The 17,723-nt window shown below is 42.3% G+C and overlaps 1 protein-coding gene across 2 annotated transcripts in view; it reads right to left on the bottom strand.

Annotated features, from left to right (window-relative positions):
* Window positions 1-1,122: 1,122 nt before the first annotated feature.
* The window catches only part of MSH4 (mutS homolog 4), a 29,793-nt gene continuing 13,192 nt past the window's right edge, over window positions 1,123-17,723 (bottom strand). For both annotated transcript variants that reach the window (XM_069979444.1, XM_069979445.1), the window contains exons 8-20: window positions 16,694-16,761; window positions 11,946-12,020; window positions 11,669-11,733; window positions 10,229-10,398; window positions 9,645-9,778; window positions 8,874-8,977; window positions 7,321-7,445; window positions 6,178-6,378; window positions 4,436-4,554; window positions 3,109-3,237; window positions 2,849-3,011; window positions 2,670-2,758; window positions 1,123-1,354 (exon numbers count right to left, since the gene is read on the bottom strand). In XM_069979444.1, the coding sequence (XP_069835545.1) occupies window positions 1,163-1,354; window positions 2,670-2,758; window positions 2,849-3,011; window positions 3,109-3,237; window positions 4,436-4,554; window positions 6,178-6,378; window positions 7,321-7,445; window positions 8,874-8,977; window positions 9,645-9,778; window positions 10,229-10,398; window positions 11,669-11,733; window positions 11,946-12,020; window positions 16,694-16,761 (1,634 nt within the window). In that variant the 3' untranslated portion in view covers window positions 1,123-1,162. The remainder of the gene's footprint in view (window positions 1,355-2,669; window positions 2,759-2,848; window positions 3,012-3,108; window positions 3,238-4,435; window positions 4,555-6,177; window positions 6,379-7,320; window positions 7,446-8,873; window positions 8,978-9,644; window positions 9,779-10,228; window positions 10,399-11,668; window positions 11,734-11,945; window positions 12,021-16,693; window positions 16,762-17,723) is intronic.

Below are 17,723 nucleotides of genomic sequence, written 5' to 3'. Positions count from 1 at the left end.
AGGCACACAAATCTGTGTGTGAGCTTTTCTCTCTGTCTCCCTCTCCCTTCTGAGACAGCTGATGTAAACAAGTCCCTGACTGGCTTTATCTGCAACATTGTAGCTTCTTTGTAATGCTGGCAGGGTTATTGTAAGGTCAAGTTGCTAATGAACTCATGGTGATTAAATCGTCTGGTATTACAAAGAAGCTAGAAAGTTGCAGATAAAGCCGGTCAGGGACTTGTTTACATCATCTGTCTCAGAAGGGAGGGGGGAGGAGAGGAGAAAAAAAGAAAAGCTCACAGATTTGTGTACCTTCAGCAGAAAGCTGCAGCTCAGAACTGGGGGAAGGAGACTAAATAGATAATAACAAGTATGGAGAAAATTGTTAGTCTCACCATGGGCAGCAACATATCAAACATTATGTTTGTGTGGAATACCCCTTTAAGTGATGCTACTTACAGACTAGAGAGTGAATAGTGAGTCAGTAACAGTATCCCTGTCTACAGAGGTCAGAGATTGTAAAGATGTGTGTTTGCTTTGGAATTGCAGCCATGGCAGCATACACCTGTACATTTATTTCATTGCTTTAGGAGATGTGAATTTGTTTTCTTTTGTTTGTTTTTTTGTGCACATATTATAGGGAGGCCTCCCTGGTACATAGGGAGAATAGGTTACTGAGTCATTGCCCCGACAGTACCACTTATCTGTCACTTGTATGTTAGTGTCAAGTTTGACATGCCTCTATGGAGTAAAGCCTGCTTGAGTTGTTTGAAGAGGCTGCGTCTGTTGTGCCATCTCCTAAACTATAGACCACATGAATTAAAGGGGTTATTAAGGATTAGATAAAACAGCTACTTTCCTGGGGAAAAAAAAACAGTGTCACCCCTGTCCTCAGGTTGTGTGTGGTACTACAATTCAGCTCCATTTCCTTCAATGGAGCTGAGCTGCAAAACCCACACCCTTAATCTGAGGACAGGAATGGTGCTGTTTCTGGAAGAAAGCAGACATGTTTTTCTAACACCATACAACCCCTTTAAACCTTTACACAAATGCGCAGTGTGTCTCCAATATGGTGGCCTCTATTTTTTTTAAATAAATAGTTAAAATGTTAATCACACATGATCATGTTTATCTGTCCTTCATTAGGTTTTATTGCATTATTTGGTGCACATATCTGCAGTCACTCAGCAGATTCCATAGATGACTGATCACTTCCACAACACGTGGAGGAATATTTGCTTTTCAGCAGCTTGAGATAAGTTCTTAGACTGTCCGAGTCCAGCTGTGAATTCTTTGCAGCCTGCAGCAGTCTTAGAGCTAAGCGATAGTCTGCCGTCTGCCTGGCACTCTCTGGAGTGCTGCTTTGCTTTTGCTGTTAATCAAGAAAAAAAAGAGATGTTAAAGTGTATACCTTTCAAAATCTGAATCAACAGTAGATGTGATAAAAAGCAAGTCTGCAATTTACATTCATTTTTTTTTTTAGTTCTCATGCTGTTAAACAAAAGCTGAACTTACCAGAAATCCAGGTCCAGTCTCCTAAAGCTTTTTAGTCTTGTGCTGGTTGAAAAAATAAAAAAATAAACACAGGAAGTCCAGGTCATCTGTGCGCTCACTGAAAAAACAGTCATGTGACTGATGGACACATTCAGCCGTGACCCTATGTACGGGCCATGACTTCCTGTGTTTAGTCTCTTTTTTTCAACTACCACAAGACTAGAAAGCTTCAGGAGACTGGACCTGGATACAGGTAAGTATAGCTTTGTTTAATGCATGATCACTAAAAAATATATATGTAATTCATGTAAATTGCGAACTTGCATTTATATCACATCTGTTGATTTAATAGCAACTGAGAATAACATTCAGCACTCACCACCATTGTGATCAATTATAACTTATTCCACGATGGAGGTGCAGCAGGGAGGGGGGTTGCGTCCAGGATTGTGTCTATCTGTGTATCCCCCTCTCTGCTGCACCTCAGATTGATCGCAATGGTGGTGGGTACCAAACTTTTTTCTGAGTTGCTATTCACATTGGACACTTATTTTAGTTCTGAGCACCCTGCTATGACTTTGCCTATCGGTGATTTCCACCAGTGAGCGGCAGGAATACTCGTTCATTGACTGGTGCCGGTCATCTGTATCTTGTGATTGCTGACATTCTGCAGAATGTTACAGCTCTCTGACGAAGCCAGTGACTGATGGAAAACAATAGACAGGAAAGAAACAAGAACTGTGAGAGATCTCAGGGCTAGTCCAAGGTCTAGGCCTCTCTGAAGGAATGACACCACCCTGGATTAGGACAAGTACAGCGCATGAAGCCTGGGTGAGAGAGCAGAGAGGAATCTGGGTGACCCTTAGGCTGGTGGGTGACGGGGGAGATCTGGTTCTCTTGTCTCACTTGTCTTGGTGGTGGGGTGGACACCATTCACCTTTTTCTGGACAGGAAAAAAATAAACTAAATTTATTAAAAAAAAAATGGATTCTATTAGCAATCCTCCTATGAGCAATTATATAAAACTCATTTCATATAGGACAGGTGTCTCTTAGGAGAAGGAGCTAACACTTTTATGGTTAGCGTCAGCCTCTTACTGGCAGCAGCCCATACCCAGGGTACCTGTGCCCACCATAACGTGAGCGCCGAACATTTTCCTAATGGTGGATAACTATTGCTAGACATTCACTTACTAGAATTCTGTCTGCGACCAGCCTGGAGAGCTTATTGGCATCCTCTAATACTGAGGGAGGTAATGATGAAAGTGATGCTGCCTTTAAACCTAAAAACAGGATATTAGTAATGTAACAGATAAAACTAGACAGCGACAGCGACAGAACAGACATCAATGACCAATGAAACGTCTTCTTGCCATAATTCTTCTCTTGTGTGTGCCCTTTTGATAGCAAGTATGTGTAAGATATGTAAGAGATGGCGTCTTCATGTTTCACCTCAAAGTGAAAGTTCTGCACATTTGGATACATAGTACCCAGGTGACACAGCTCCAAAAAATGAGTGGCAAAAAGCGTAAAAGCCTAAAAGGAGAAAAAGATTATGAAGATTATGAACGGATAAGGTCACAGGTCTGCAGCCTCTGCATTGTGTCATCTATCAAAGAAGACTGAAAGATACCTTTGATCCTATAAGGCGCTCACAGACAGCAAAGCAGATGCCAATTCCTTCCTCAGCGCTGGTGCCTCTACCCAGTTCATCAATTATTATTAAAGACTTTTCATTTGCGTTCTGCATAATGTATGTAATCTGTAAAAATAATAAATAATACTAATAATAATAAATAAATAAGTAAATAATCAATCCATTCATACATCCTAATAGGGTCTTATATAAAAAGGTATCCATCATGCTCTTCCTTACCCTTCTTCCTCCTGTAACGTATATAAAGGTTTCCATTGTGTTCCCCTTTCCCTTCTTTCTCCTGTAACATTTATAAAGGTTTCCATCATGCCCCCCCTTTCCCTTCTTCCTCCTGTACCATAAATAAAGGTTTCCATCATGTCCCCCCTTTCCCTTCTTCCTCCTGTAACATATATAAAGGTTTCCATCGTACTTCCCTTTCTCTTCCTCCTGTAACAAATATGAAGGTTTCCATCATGCTCGCCTTTCCCTTCTTCCTCCTGTAACATATAGTAAAGGGGTTATCCAGGTTTAGAAAAAGCACAGCTACTTTGTTGCAAAACAGCGCCACCCATGTCCTCAGGTAGTGTTTGGTATGACAATTCAGCTCCATGCACTTCAATGGAACTGAGCTGCAAAACCCAAACTGAGGACGGGAGTGGCGCTATTTCTGAAATAAGTCTGGATAAACCCTTTAACGTTTCTATCATGTCTTCCTTTCCTTCTTCCTCCTGTAACATATATAAAGGTTTCCATCAGGCCCCCCTTTCTCTTCTTCCTCCAGTAACATATATAAAGGTTTCCATCAGGCCCTCCTTTCCCTTCTTCCTCCTTTAACATATACAAAGGTTTCCATCATGTCCCCCTTTTCCCTTCTTCCTCCTGTAACATATATACAGCTTTCCATCATGTCTTCCTTTCCTTCTTCCTCCTGTAACATATATAAAGGTTTCCATAATGTCCCCCCTTTCCCTTCTTCCTCCTGTAACATATACAAAGGTTTCCATCATGTCCCCCTTTTCCCTTCTTCCTCCTGTAACATATATAAAGGTTTCCATTGTGTCTTCCTTCCCTTCTTCCTCCTGTAACATATATAAAGGTTTCCGCTGTGTCCATCCCCCTTTCCCTTCTTCCTCCTGTAACATATAGAAAGGTTTCCATTATGTCCTTCTTTTCCTCCTTCCTCCTGTAACATATATAAAGGTTTCCATTATGTCCTTCTTTTCCTCCTTCCTCCTGTCTTATATCCTAGGTTACCTCAGTATACACCTCAGATCTGGGTATTGGAGAGTGCACATCATTTTATTATACGTGTTTCTAATACCTCCTTCATTTCCTTCATGAATGTAGAGGCATTTGTTTCGATATCATCATCCATCCCAATCCTGGTAAATATCTGCTCAGCGATTCTGAAGGAGCAATATTCTGCAGGGACGAAGGAGCCTATAAAACATGAACCCCTCAGTGTGTTATTGTGTATCCATGCTGGAACGCTCACAGCGAGTTGTACTGAAGACTATGGTAACACTGAATGAATGGAGTTGTAGCTGTTACACAAACCTCTAATTACCCGGATACAAGATTTTTGTGTAACTTCTTAACATTGCATTGAGCTTCTTATTACAAAACATTCCTGCTCCCAGAGAGACACATTCCAGAAGCTTCTAGTAGTTTGTGTTTATTAGGTCAATGGGCTACAGTGACAGAGGTGGCACAAACAAGAGTAAACTAGGAGAAAGGATGCACCATCATTAGGATGTAGTGTTATAATTGTACTGGGACTGTACAGGGCCTTTCACACAGAAGTGTTGCTAGAAACGCTCCTGCGGGTGACAATCGGCATATATAAAAGTGACAATGACTAACCAAGGATGCAGGCTCCATTGATTCTAATAGAGCTGTGTCACAGAGGGGCGGAGGTTTCCTCCGATTGGGGGCGAGCCAGTCCGCCTCCAGTGCTTCACCCCGGCCCGTGCCCCGGAAATGAATGGGAATCGGGCCACAGTTCAAAAAAAAACTGCGGCACCGATCTATTCATGTGCAAAACTTGAAGCGAATGTACTGAGTACATCTGTGCTGCTTGTGATATATATCTGTGCTGTCAGTTTTCCAGGCTGCACGAACGATACAAGGATTGTTTGTGCAGCCCAGCCGCTTGATTTGTCTCCTGTTAAGGCACTGCACTCGTTTGTGGCTGACAAATCTGTGGGTCTTAAAGGGAACCAATCACGCCGAAAATCCATCTTAAGATAAGGAAATGTGCTGGCACATCACCCAGCACGTTTCCTAAACATCCCCCTGTAACCTCCATGCCCCCCTCCATCAGTCAGTAATCTTACTTTGAAGAAGGTGGGCAGAATCAGTCACAGGTCCTGGGCGTCTGTAAAGGCTGTAATCACGCCCAGAGGGGCGTGCTTGAGGTCTGCCTTCCATCCACGTGACTCGGCAGCTTGCGTTTCACGTCGGCGTCGCGCTGATGTCATCCGCACGCAGCGCCGTCATCTTCCAGGGTCCGCGCATGCGCAGTACATCGGCGTCGTCTCCCGCCGTACTGCACATGCGCGGACTACAGAAGACGTCTGCGCTGCGTGCGGATGATGTGAGCGCGCCGCCAACGTGAAACGCAAGCCACCGGGTCACGTGGATGGAAGGCAGACCTCAAGCACGCCCCTCTGGGCGTGATTACAGCCATTACAGACGCCCAGGACCTGTGACTGATTCTGCCCACCTTGACTAAATCCACCCACCGTGACTACTTGCCAGAAATTTACATACAGCGCGGGACTTCTTCAAAGTAAGATTACTGACTGATGGAGGGGGGCACGGAGGTTACAAGAGGATGTTTAGGAAACGTGCTGGGTGATGTGCCAGCACGTTTCGTTATCTTAAGATGGATTTTCGGCGTGATTGGTGCCCTTTAAAGGACCTTGTAATGTAAACAGCTTAATGCATATGCATGGATGAAACCGTCCCACAACTCCAATAGAAGCAACAATGTACATTCCAGTAGTAATAAAAAAACAGCAGTAAACAGCAGGTTATAGTCTCATTCATCTTTGTTCTTACCTATTTGTGCCATTATCTGACAAAGAACAATCTGTTTCAGGTAGGTCGATTTTCCGCTCATATTTGGTCCGGTGAGTATGATAAAATTATTCCCCTCACTTATAAAGGTGTCATTGGCCACTGGTTTCCTCACTGCTATCTTTTCTAAGATCGGGTGCCAGCCCTGCTTAATAGCTGTTGTATCTGTGAATTCTGGACGAACTGCAGGAAACAGAGAGAGGGTGAAGTTAGCATTACTCAGTGTTCATTGGCATCCTACTAGTTATATTAAAATCAAACTAGTTATATTAAAATCAAAATAGGATAGATTTTGAATGTATGTCTCAAGTGCATATAGTTGACTGCCTTAAGAAGCCTATGTCATAGACACGTGTCAAAGTTTTGATCACTGAGGGTTTGCGTGTCAATACTCCCACCGATTACTGGGAAGAGGAGGGAGAAGCTCTAAGCTGAGCACTTGTCTCCCTGTTTTGTGCTTGGTGGAGTAGAAGGGTCCATAGACATTCTTTAGCAGTGATTTCCAAGCTGTGGACAGCCAAAGCCTTTTCTGCACCAACTGGAGAGCCACAGGTTGGGAAACACTGCTCTGTTTTGCCTGGAAAACCCCTTAAAAGAGGTTATCCAGCTCTACAAAAACATGGCCACTTTTTCCCCACTCTTGTCTCCAGTTCAGGTGTGGTTTGCAATTAAGCTCCATTTACTTCAATGGAACAGTTTCAAACCCCACCCAATCTGGAGACAAGTGTGGTGCAAAAGCAGCCATGTTTTTGTAGCGCTGGATAACCCTTTTAACACCAGTATCATTCAGACATAGTATTATAAGTTCCTGAGAAGTTGAATAATGTTTGCTGTATTACACATCACAGAGCCTGCACAGTGCAGTATTGCTGTTAGTAGGGGTGTTATTCTATAGATTTTGTTCCCTTCAGCACACATAGGGGGAGATTTATCAAGCATGGCGTAAAGTAAAACTGGCTCTGTTGCCCCAAGAAACCAAACAGATTCAACATTTCATTCCTCACAGACTATTTGGAAAATGAAAGGTGGAATCTGATTGGTTGCTAGTTTCGCTTTACGCCATGTTAGATAAATCTCCCCCACAATGTGTAAATGTAGATTTTCATTATAAAACTAGGTTCTTACCATATTCTGAAAACGTACAAATATTGGCAAAGGCCAGCAGCATGTCCAGCATGGAGACCGCGTCTGATAACTTATAGAGGCAATGGATGTGTTCGTAGATCTCACTAAGAAGCTGACAAATGATTCTGAAAATACAGAAGATAATAATACAATAATATGATCCTTGTCACTTCTTTTTTTTTTTTTTAAGAATTTATTTAATTTTTTTTTGCACATTGTCCAAAAATATTAACAACTAGGCACAATCCGCCCTGCTTATAAAGAAGATGCTTGTCACTTCTACTCCTGGTTTTGGATAAAAAATGCTCACTGAAATAACACATGTGAATCCACCCACAGAGTGCAGAAAAAGATGGTGGTTGTTCCTGGTTTTTCCTCTGTGGTCACATATAACTGCTTAGGCCAGTGATTGAATATAATGAGTGTACAGGACGTCATCAGGAAACCTGTGCTGTGCTCTTTAGTAATGGAGATAGCGGAGGGGCGAGTATATGTTTTTTTCCTGCCCATGGGCATTTTTGGGGAAAAGCTTGGAAACCCCCTTTAAAGAACAAGTCCGGCGAAAATTTTTATTAAAGTATTGTATTGCCTCCCAAAAAAATCACCAATATACACTTATTATGGGAAATGCTTATATAGTGCTTTTTTCCCCTGCACTTACTACTGCATCAAGGCTTCACTTCCTGGATAAAATGGTGATGTCACTTCCTGGATAAAATGGTGATGTCACTTCCTGGATAAAATGGTGATGTCACGACTCGACTCCCAGAGCTGTGCGGGCTATGGCTGCTGAAGAGGATGATGGCAGGGGGATGCTCAGTGTCCCTCCAGTGCCCTGTGTCCCTCAGTGTCCCCCTGCCATTATCCTCTCCAGCAGCCACAGCCCACACAGCTCTGGCAGTCGGGTCGTGACATCACCATGTTATCCAGGAAGTGACATTACCATGTTATCCAGGAAGTGAAGCCTTGATGCAGTAGTAAGTGCAGGGAAAAAAAGCACTTTATAGGCATTTCCCGTAATAAGTGTATATTGGTAATTTGTATAACTTTTTGGGGGCAATACAATACTTTAATAAAAATTTTCACGAGACTTCTTCTTTAAGCAAACATTGTTTTTTGTCATAGATGTGAATAGTCTATTTGCTATAAGGTATAATGGCTGGGGGTCTTCCTTTATGTTTAATGATCTCATCTTATAAATTTTGCCAGGGGAGGTCAAACACAAAAACCAATCTGAGGACACAGAGCTGTAGTGTAAAGTATGGAGGAGAGATACATCAGCAGCCGGAGCCATCAATGAAGATGTATTTTTAACTACCTTAGAATCCCTTTGCCATACTTTTTTTTATTTTTGTATGAAATATCATTGGAGTGACAGGCATATTGTGTATCACTGCCCCACATCTATTTTACTGCACAATATTGCTTCCATCGTTTCATGTAGCGTAATGCAAAAAATAGACATAAGACCCCCATACTCTGGTTAGCTGAGGGTCCCAAAAATAGCTGTGCAAATAAGCATATTTAGAGAAGACAACCTAACAAAATCTTACACGTAAGACATATGATAGATTTCTTTCAGAGATTCCTGACACCTTTCATTCATCTTGATCAGGTCCACGGTTGTAAAGCTGATGGTGTTCTTCACTCGTGTCACCTGGTACAGAGAAGAAAGATAACAAAGTGTGGATGAGAGGTTCAGTTCTGCCTAAGGATGCCTTTACACAGAGAGATTTTTGAAGCCAAAGCCAGGAACAGACTATAACCAGAGAACAGGTCATAAAGGAAAGACTGAGATTTCTCCTCTTTTCAGATCCATTCCTGGTCTTGGCTTCAAGAATCTGTCAGATTAATCTCTCTGTGTAGATACATGCTGTACACAAGGATACGTGGTTTACACATGCCTGATTTTGTTTCAATAAGAATTGCATAAAATGAAAAAAAAAATCTTCTGGAGACAGAACCACTCTTGCCTATGGGCTCTGAAGTTGCACTGGCGGCTGCAGGGAGTAGGGAGAAGCCAGGAAGACACTGGGGAGCGTGGGAAGGTATGTATATACTTTATCATTTTATTTACATATCCATCAGCTGTTGGCCGTGCATCGCTATTACACATGCGTGGTCGGTGGACGTAGATTTTAAGTCAGAACATAGGGACACGATAAGCTGACGATCGTTTTCATTGACTGATTGTTGTCTTTAGTGCACAGAACGATAATCTGACAAATCGGCCTGATCCAGCAGATTATTGCTATTGAATTATTGATTATTAGTCCAGTACTAAGGCCAAGGATACAGCAATGTTCATATAAAATGATATGTACCTTAACAAACTCTGTAGGGAGGGTTTGCTGCATGTACCCATGTTCCACGTTAGTCTGAATGAAGAATCCTCGAGCCATGCTGAAACTTGTCCGTAATGGTAAATTGTACTCATCAGAAAGCTGGGATATCATTACTGTACAGAGATAAAAGCGTACACCTCATAGCCCCCATGTAACCCACAATAACAATATTATAAAGAATGGAGAATACAGCATGAAGTGATATCAACAAGAGGTGGGGCTTAAATGTGTGTGGCTACACCAGAGGAGTGTTTTTTAAAGGGGTACTACAGCAGGAAAAAAATCTTTTAATTTAACCGGTATCAGAAAGTGTCAGGGATTTGTATTTTAGTTCTATTTAAAAAAAAATTCCAGTCTTTCAGTACTTATCAGCTGCTGTATGTCCTGCAGGAAGTGGTGTATTCTTTCCAGTCTGACACAGTGCTCTCTGCTGCCACCTCTGTCCATGTCAGGAACTGTCCAGAGCAGCAGCAAATCCCCATAGAAAACCTCTCCTGCTCTCCACATTGGAAAGAATACACCACAAACAATATATAGTAAACAATGTTGGCTGCATTCAGTACCAGCGATGTCGTCTATAATTTCTGCATAAGTCCTTCTGGCAATATCCAGGAACTCATTAATATTTGGCTTTATGGCATAACACTTCTGAGTCCTCACATTGAGGCATCCTCTGGTGTATCTGGTTTCATCATTAATAATTGTTTTAATTTTTTCAAGTATGATGTTAAACCTAAAAAAAAAAATGAAATGTAAACATATAAGGGGTCATTTACTGACAGAACAAGAAGCTGTGAGGTTTACAACTACAGCAGCCAAACCTCAGGTATGAAGTAGGTAGAGAACACACTGTTGTACTTTGCTTCTACTTTACTGTGTGTGAACATGGCCTTATACTAATAAAGGCTCAATTACATCTGCTGCGTTTGACACCCCCCCCTGTTCACATTCACCATAAATGAAATATATCAAGGGGTACAGGTATGCCGGTTTTATAGGTAATCTTTCAGCTGCAATTCGCGTTCCAAACTGCTGACACTGTTAGATAGCTGTTAGTTGAAGGAGACACATTATATATCTGTCTGTGCTTCCAGAACATAGAAAAATGCTTTTATTCTATAGAATGAAGAGTCAAAGAGGCTTTCCCAAGCTCATACAGCAACCTGTAACACCTCCTCCCCCCCTTCCCCTTCCCCTTCCATACAAGAATCTGCTGGGGACTCTGCTTCCAGGTGTCAATCAAGCAGTGAGGGAGGAGAGAGGAAACATTACATCCTGAAAGCACAGATGGATATATGAAAGGTACCATGTGTTTCCTTTACCTAACAGCTATCTAATAATGTCAGCAGTTTGGAAAGAGAATAACAGGTAAAGGATTCCCTTTAAATAAAACCTCACCCCCATGCACCCTGTCGGGTTAACTAAGAGGTGCACACATCTCAATAAATCCAGCCAGCCTGGGCCTGCCGCATGGCATAGCAATCTACTCCTCTTCTGGAACTAGCTAGCAGACGTATATCATGATACATCAGGTGGCCAGACCTCCTCCCTGCCTTGCGGTGCCCGCCCATCAGGCAGTTTTTTGCACCTTTTCCCTGGCATACGCCAGATGCACTAACGATAAATTCCCTCCATTATGTTTATACGCCAGGTTCTTCGTCAACTCCAAATCAGCAAGCTGTCAAAAATGAAGCCACATCAGAGCCCACCATGCCCACTGACTTTAATGGGCTAAATGGAGTGTAATCATAAGTTTGGTTGATTTTGTCAATGTATACGGCTTTTGAGTAAACATGGTCTACCATGGCGGCCTTAAGAGTCTTGCACAGAAAACGTATATCTTCATAAAATGCAAAGTCACAATTACACTACTTTCAAGTCAATGGACACGTTGGGATCTTCTTGGCCTCCCATTTTGACAGCTTGTCGACAAGGGCAGATGTGGAGCCTGACGGAATGGCTTATATGTAACAAAACTTGGAATCGCAGTGATCTCCACTCACCTGGCATCATCTATCGATGAGTGATACGCCTGCAGTAGGGGGGTTTTACAGTTTTTAATTACGCCCTAAGACATAGAAAAATGGAATTAGTGACATTTGAAAATAAATTCTTGGTACATTGCTGTGGAATATGTCAGCGCTATAGAAGCAAAGGAATTGCTATTATTCCACTGCAGATCTAATCAGTGCAAATCCACAGGTAACAATCTGCATAAATCCCGACCCATTTACCTTGTGTAAGTGTCACTAACGTAGATAAACATAGCACAATAGTTACCTTTAAAGGCTCCACAAGTTCAAGTGTATGCTTGAGTGAGATGAGATAGCCTATCTTTGTATCTGCGGCTTTCTCCTGTCATAGAGATAATCGGCTTCATTATTATTACAGTCTATACAGATGCATTCACCTGAAGATAAAGCAAAGACTCCTAAATTCTAAAGATTCATTAAGAGCTTGGTAACCACCGGGATAAGTGCTCATTCAGAAGGCTAAGAGAAGCATGGTGCATTCTATAGAGAATACTGTAAGGACTTAATTCTGCTTTTTATATACAATAAAAGAATAAATAGCTGAAGGAGCTTCCTACCCAACATTTACAGCATATGCCATCAAGGTCTGTTCTTAATGAAGCTGATGAATTATAAAGATGTGATCTAACTCTTTACATAGTGCTTGGTCAGAGAACAACAGAAGCCTCTTTTTCCTGGGGGTCCTAGTTGTCTCCCCCCCCCCGTAACAGAAATTGGGAGCATAAGTGATGATTCTGTCATCAGTATTTGAAAAACCTTTAAGCTACAGCTCCATAGTGACGAGTTTCCCTAATACAAATGTTATAAGCCGACCGTCAATCATCCCAAAAATCCAGCCCTGACAGAGCGCCACTATGTTGCTATGTGGCCCTGTTCTTAATCCGCAGCTTCCAGTCTTTCATTACACCATGCCATGACCCCAACCCCCCCTAAACTGAAATCATCAGTAAATAAAAAGACACTGATTCTGAATCTGTAATGTTTCTGCTTACTTGTATCCCCCCACTATAAGCCTGCAAACATGGGAGTCCACTTATTTATACAGAGGTAGTGAATGTAAACTTAAGCTCTGGAGGACGTTCTGCTGCTTCACGAGACTGCAGACGGTGCACTCGCAATTTATTAAAGTGAATGTACCATCTGGGACATCGCTTTCAGTTTTTTTATATGAATATACAAGCCCCAGCACTGGGATGCTGGTGCCGCGGTCCTTTTTTGCACTGTGGCCCGGTTTTGTGCACATTGCCAGTCTATTCACAGGAACCGGCCCGGTCTGATGCACTGAAGGTGGATGAGCCAGTCCCCAGTGTGCCGAACCCCCTCCCCTCTGTGACGCAGTTCCATTACAATCAATGGCGCTGCATGACAGAGTGGAGGGGTTTTGTCACACTGGGGGAGGGCGGGCCTGCCTCCAGTGCTTCAGGCCCAGGAATAGACCGATGCCATGTGTGGAAATCAAGCTGCAGTTAAAAAAAAAAAAGGACCACGGCACTGGCATCCCTGTGCTGGAGCCGGTATATTCATATGAAAAACTAAGAGCGATGTACCTGATGGTACATTTTCTTTAAAGTGTCACTGTCGTTAAATTTTTTTTAGCAAAAATCAATAGTACAGGCGATTTTAGGAAACTTTGTAACTGGGTTTATTAGCCGAAAAATGCATTTTTATCATGAGAAAATTTTGAAGCTCTCCCCCCAGTCTTCATGATTTTCTATGGAGAGGGGAGCGGTGGAGGGAGATGAGGCACCAAAACAGGACAACAAAGAGCTAATTTACAGTTACATCACCGGCTATCTCCTCTGACGCAGAATTGACCTCTCTGACCTCTGAATACCGGCTTTCACACAGCTCCTACTGTGTAATCCTTTGTTCTCTGCTTTCTGCTGGTAACTGATCTCCCTCTTCCCCCCCTCTCCATAGAACAGACAGGATCCGACTGATGTAAAAGAGTCGAGATTTCCTGATAATGAGCAGTGGATGAGAGAGAGGAGGGGGGGCTGAGGAAAGTCTTTTTGATTGCAGATAATGGCATATTTGCCTAATAAACCCAATTACAAAGTTTCTTAAAAACACCTGAACTATTGATTTCTGCAAAAAAAAAAAAAAACGACAGTGACACTTTAAGTAAAAACAATTTTTACAAAAAGTTGCCAACAGGTGGTACCAATAGGTGCGCAAATAATATCAGCTATTTAAAAAGCGTTATTATGAAAGGCGGGCATCCTTTTTACCTAGTGTGAATCTAGCCTATGTGATCTGCCCATTGTGAAGACTTGGATGCTTTCCTCCCTCTGATCTGCCCTCCTACTATAGTGGTAGAGGGAGCAGCACAGCCAGTTAGATGGAGTAACCACACTGCTAGGAAAATAGCAGGAAACTCCTAATTCATTTTACAGTTAGTAAGCAAAAAGAATCAGTGCAAAGGTGTTAATCCTACTCGACAATCCATTGTGAAGGAAAGCGAGCATACAATCATCTTGTCAGGTGTCTCACCAAGCAGGTAAAACTACTTGAGAGACACAAAGCGTTAACTGCAGAGGATGTTACCCTAATATTGTTACTTAATAAGCAGGTAGAAGTAACAGTGACACTAATAAATACTGTAAATCATTTGTATTAAAGGGTGAGGTGGTATGGTAAAACAATGGAGGGATAAACAAAGGAAATCATTGGACCCGCCATTAGTTACATTACAGGGGACTGCCCTGAGGTAAAGAAGCTAACTGTATGATATGGAGACGTTACTGCAGTCTGCAATGAGTGAACATACTATTAGAGGGGTTATCCAGCGCTACAAAAACATGGTCACTTTTCCCCCTACTGTTGTCTCCAGTTCAGGGGCAGTTTGCAACTGAGCTCCATTTACTTCAATGGAACTGAGTTTCAAAACCCAACCCAAACTGGAGACAACAGTAGGGGGAAAGTGGCCATGTTTTTGTAGCGCTGGATAACCCCTTTAACACTCTCGTTTGCTGCCTTCGGCGAGGCTGTAGGAAAGGGTTCCTTAGTTGGCTTAAATTGCGCTAGAATTTTGTGACAACATTTCTGCCGCATGGTGTCACATGATAGGCCAGGTCACGTTTTACCAAGGTTATACCCTTACTTATAGTGTCTAAAATGCATAATAAATATGGTGCGAGTCATTGTAATCAGCATATAATCTTTTCCAAAAGACAACGGTGTGGGAACATAGCCTTAAGGCCCTATTACACAAAACTATGATTCTTAGTACTCAGCCGATATCGGCTGTTATTGACGATAGTCGTCTCGTGCAATAGAAGACAACGATCAGCCAAAATGCACGATGTTGGCTGATCGTTGTCTTTTAACATGTTGAAAACACAACAATCAGGATAGCAGCGATATGCTGCCGTCGCTCTGTGTAATGGTAGCGACGGTAGCAGACCACCGCTATCTTTGATGGGCTGCCTGGACGATCTAGCGATCACCCGGGCAGCCCCCCTCAGCCTCCCCCGGCTTGTACCCACTCGCTGCCGGCGCTATTACAAGTGAGCGGGAAACGAGGAGCAAGTAAGCGTTATCCTGACAGGTCGGCGCTCATTTGCTCCTCTGCATCGCCCTGTGTAATAGGGGCTTAAAGCGTAACTGTCATTTCAGGGTCATTTTTCTGAAAACATTAAATATCAACAATACAAGCGATTTTAAGAAACTCTGTAATAGGTTTTATGTACTAAAAGAGTTTCCTTCTGTACTGAAAAAGCAATCTCCCAGCCTCCCCCCTCACATCAAATGAAGCAGGATTTCTGTCTCCATTATGTGGCTATGGAGAGGGGAGGGGCTGTTAGGAGTGACTGAGCACAGAGCAGTCCTGCACAGCACAACACCCTGCAATCTTCTCTCAGTAAGTTCATAGATAAGCACTGACCTTTCTGACACCTGAATTTAAAGGTTTAGGTGCCCTGAGAGTCTAGAAACAGCTGACCTTCATGCTGACACCTCTTCCTGCTCCCTCATCTCCCTCAGCCCCTCCCCCCTTCATAGGAGAGAGCAGAGCCCGTCTTCACTGGCTTCTCTGTAATGAAGACGTGTTTGCCTGATAATGCACAGATAAAAAGTCAGGGGGGGGGGAGGCTGGGAGATTGCTTCTTGAGTACAGAAGGAGGCTTTTTTGGCTGATGAAACCTATTACAGAGTTTCTTAAAATCGCTTATACTACTGATTTCTGCAATAAAAATAAACGTGACAGTTATGCTTTAAGTCTGCCCAATTGATGTAATTTGTGTGCAAGGTTACACGCACCTTTTAGGGTAGGCGCATTGGTGTGTAGATCTGCTGTGAATTTTTTTCGCATTGAAAAAATTGCACAGTATAACAGTACCAGCAAAGGGGACTTGATTTTTTTAAACTGATATTTCCACACATTTTCTGTGCAGAAATTGACCCACAGTGCCGACTATCCCTATTGACTTTAATGGCAAAGTCAAAATCTGCAAATAACCCTCCTCCTGCGGTGGATTACACATTGATCCGCAGAAAAATCTGTAATTGTGGATATAAAATAAACATTTTTTTCTGTCATTTGGGGATTGCATAGTACAGAAAAGCTGTGCGATTTGGAACAGATTTGCTGGGGAAAACATCTTTAGCAAATCCACCATGTCATTTTACTGCAACCTGACAAATTCAGGATAGAGCTCTCACCTATTCTATATTGTAAAGGAGATGGCACTTCTGTGATGGTGGTGCTCGTGGCGGGATATCTTCCCAGAAGTAGCGGTTAAGAAAATCCCGGCACTCACCTAGTAGAGTTATGCTTGTTTAATATGTGCAAAACATCATAAGGTACAGGATGACGCGTTTTGGCTCAAGCTGATGAAGGCTACATGCCGAAACACGTCCTCCTGTACCCTATGATGTTTTGCACATAATAAACAAGCATAACTCTACTAGGTGAGTGCCGGGATTTTCTTAACCTCACCTATAGGCATCTGAATGATTGCAGCATCATATACTGTAGCTCATCTATATACATACCGTGTTCTGCTTTGGAATCTGTATAAGGTTAGAGAGAAGCTGTTCCGTGTCTAAGAACCTGGAAAGAACTTGTGAAAAAAGCAATGTTTAATTATTCTGAATAGTCCAGAAAAAGAATAAAAATTGCACCATTCTGGAAGCACCATGAGATACATTACTTTACTGAAAGAGTAGTAGATGCTTTGAGCAAACTTCCAGTAGATGTGGTAGGTAAATCTACAGTAAGTGAACGTAACCCTGCCTGTGATAAACATATATCTATCCTAAGGTAATGAAGGTAAAACGGAAATATTATAAGGGAAGTAGATGGCTTTTCTGCTGACAATATTCTACATTTCTATGAATTGTCATTGTCAGTGGATAAAATCATTATTCTGTGACTCTTTCAGCTTATTAAAGGGATAAAATCGCTGCTCTGCCTCAGTAATATTCATATATTCTATTCTGGGAAGTGGAATCACTGAGGCATGGCCATCACTGTCTGAGCCCTGATTATCCCAAGATGAAACACTTACACAATGTGACTGTTAACACTGAGGAATAATAAGAATGGGTTTGTATGTGTCACTATGGCATTGTGTACAGTGCAGCCCGAGGCATCCTATGTGCCCTTGCAGTTAATGATACTGCTTTGTACCAAATAACACAATGTAAGTAGCTTTGGGTAATGTGACAGAGTTCAGGATGTTGTGTTCAGTTTCAAGGTTTTAAGCTTTGAGTGATATCCTCGGTCATGTTTTAATGCTACTTACCTTTGCTCCACATTTTACTCCTCATGTTACAGTCAAAACTGAGAAATATACAGTAATACCTCAGTTTCCTAATACCTCTGTATTCAAACAGAATTTCTCCTTGAAGTTCTGTCCAGTACTCGAACATTGTTCGGTATCCAGAACAAAATCAGGGGAGATAACTGTCAGCTAAATGTTCAGCTGATAGTTATTGAGGTGTTCGGACACCAAGGCTCACAGGAGGGGGGTCATAATGACGGGATGCCCCGGCTCCAAACCGTGCTTCTGCACAGTGATGT

This window comes from Dendropsophus ebraccatus, chromosome 8, assembly GCF_027789765.1.
Source record: "Dendropsophus ebraccatus isolate aDenEbr1 chromosome 8, aDenEbr1.pat, whole genome shotgun sequence".
Taxonomy (NCBI): domain Eukaryota; kingdom Metazoa; phylum Chordata; class Amphibia; order Anura; family Hylidae; genus Dendropsophus; species Dendropsophus ebraccatus.
Note: the sequence above shows the minus strand (reverse complement) of the source record. Positions and strands in the feature narration are given on the sequence as shown.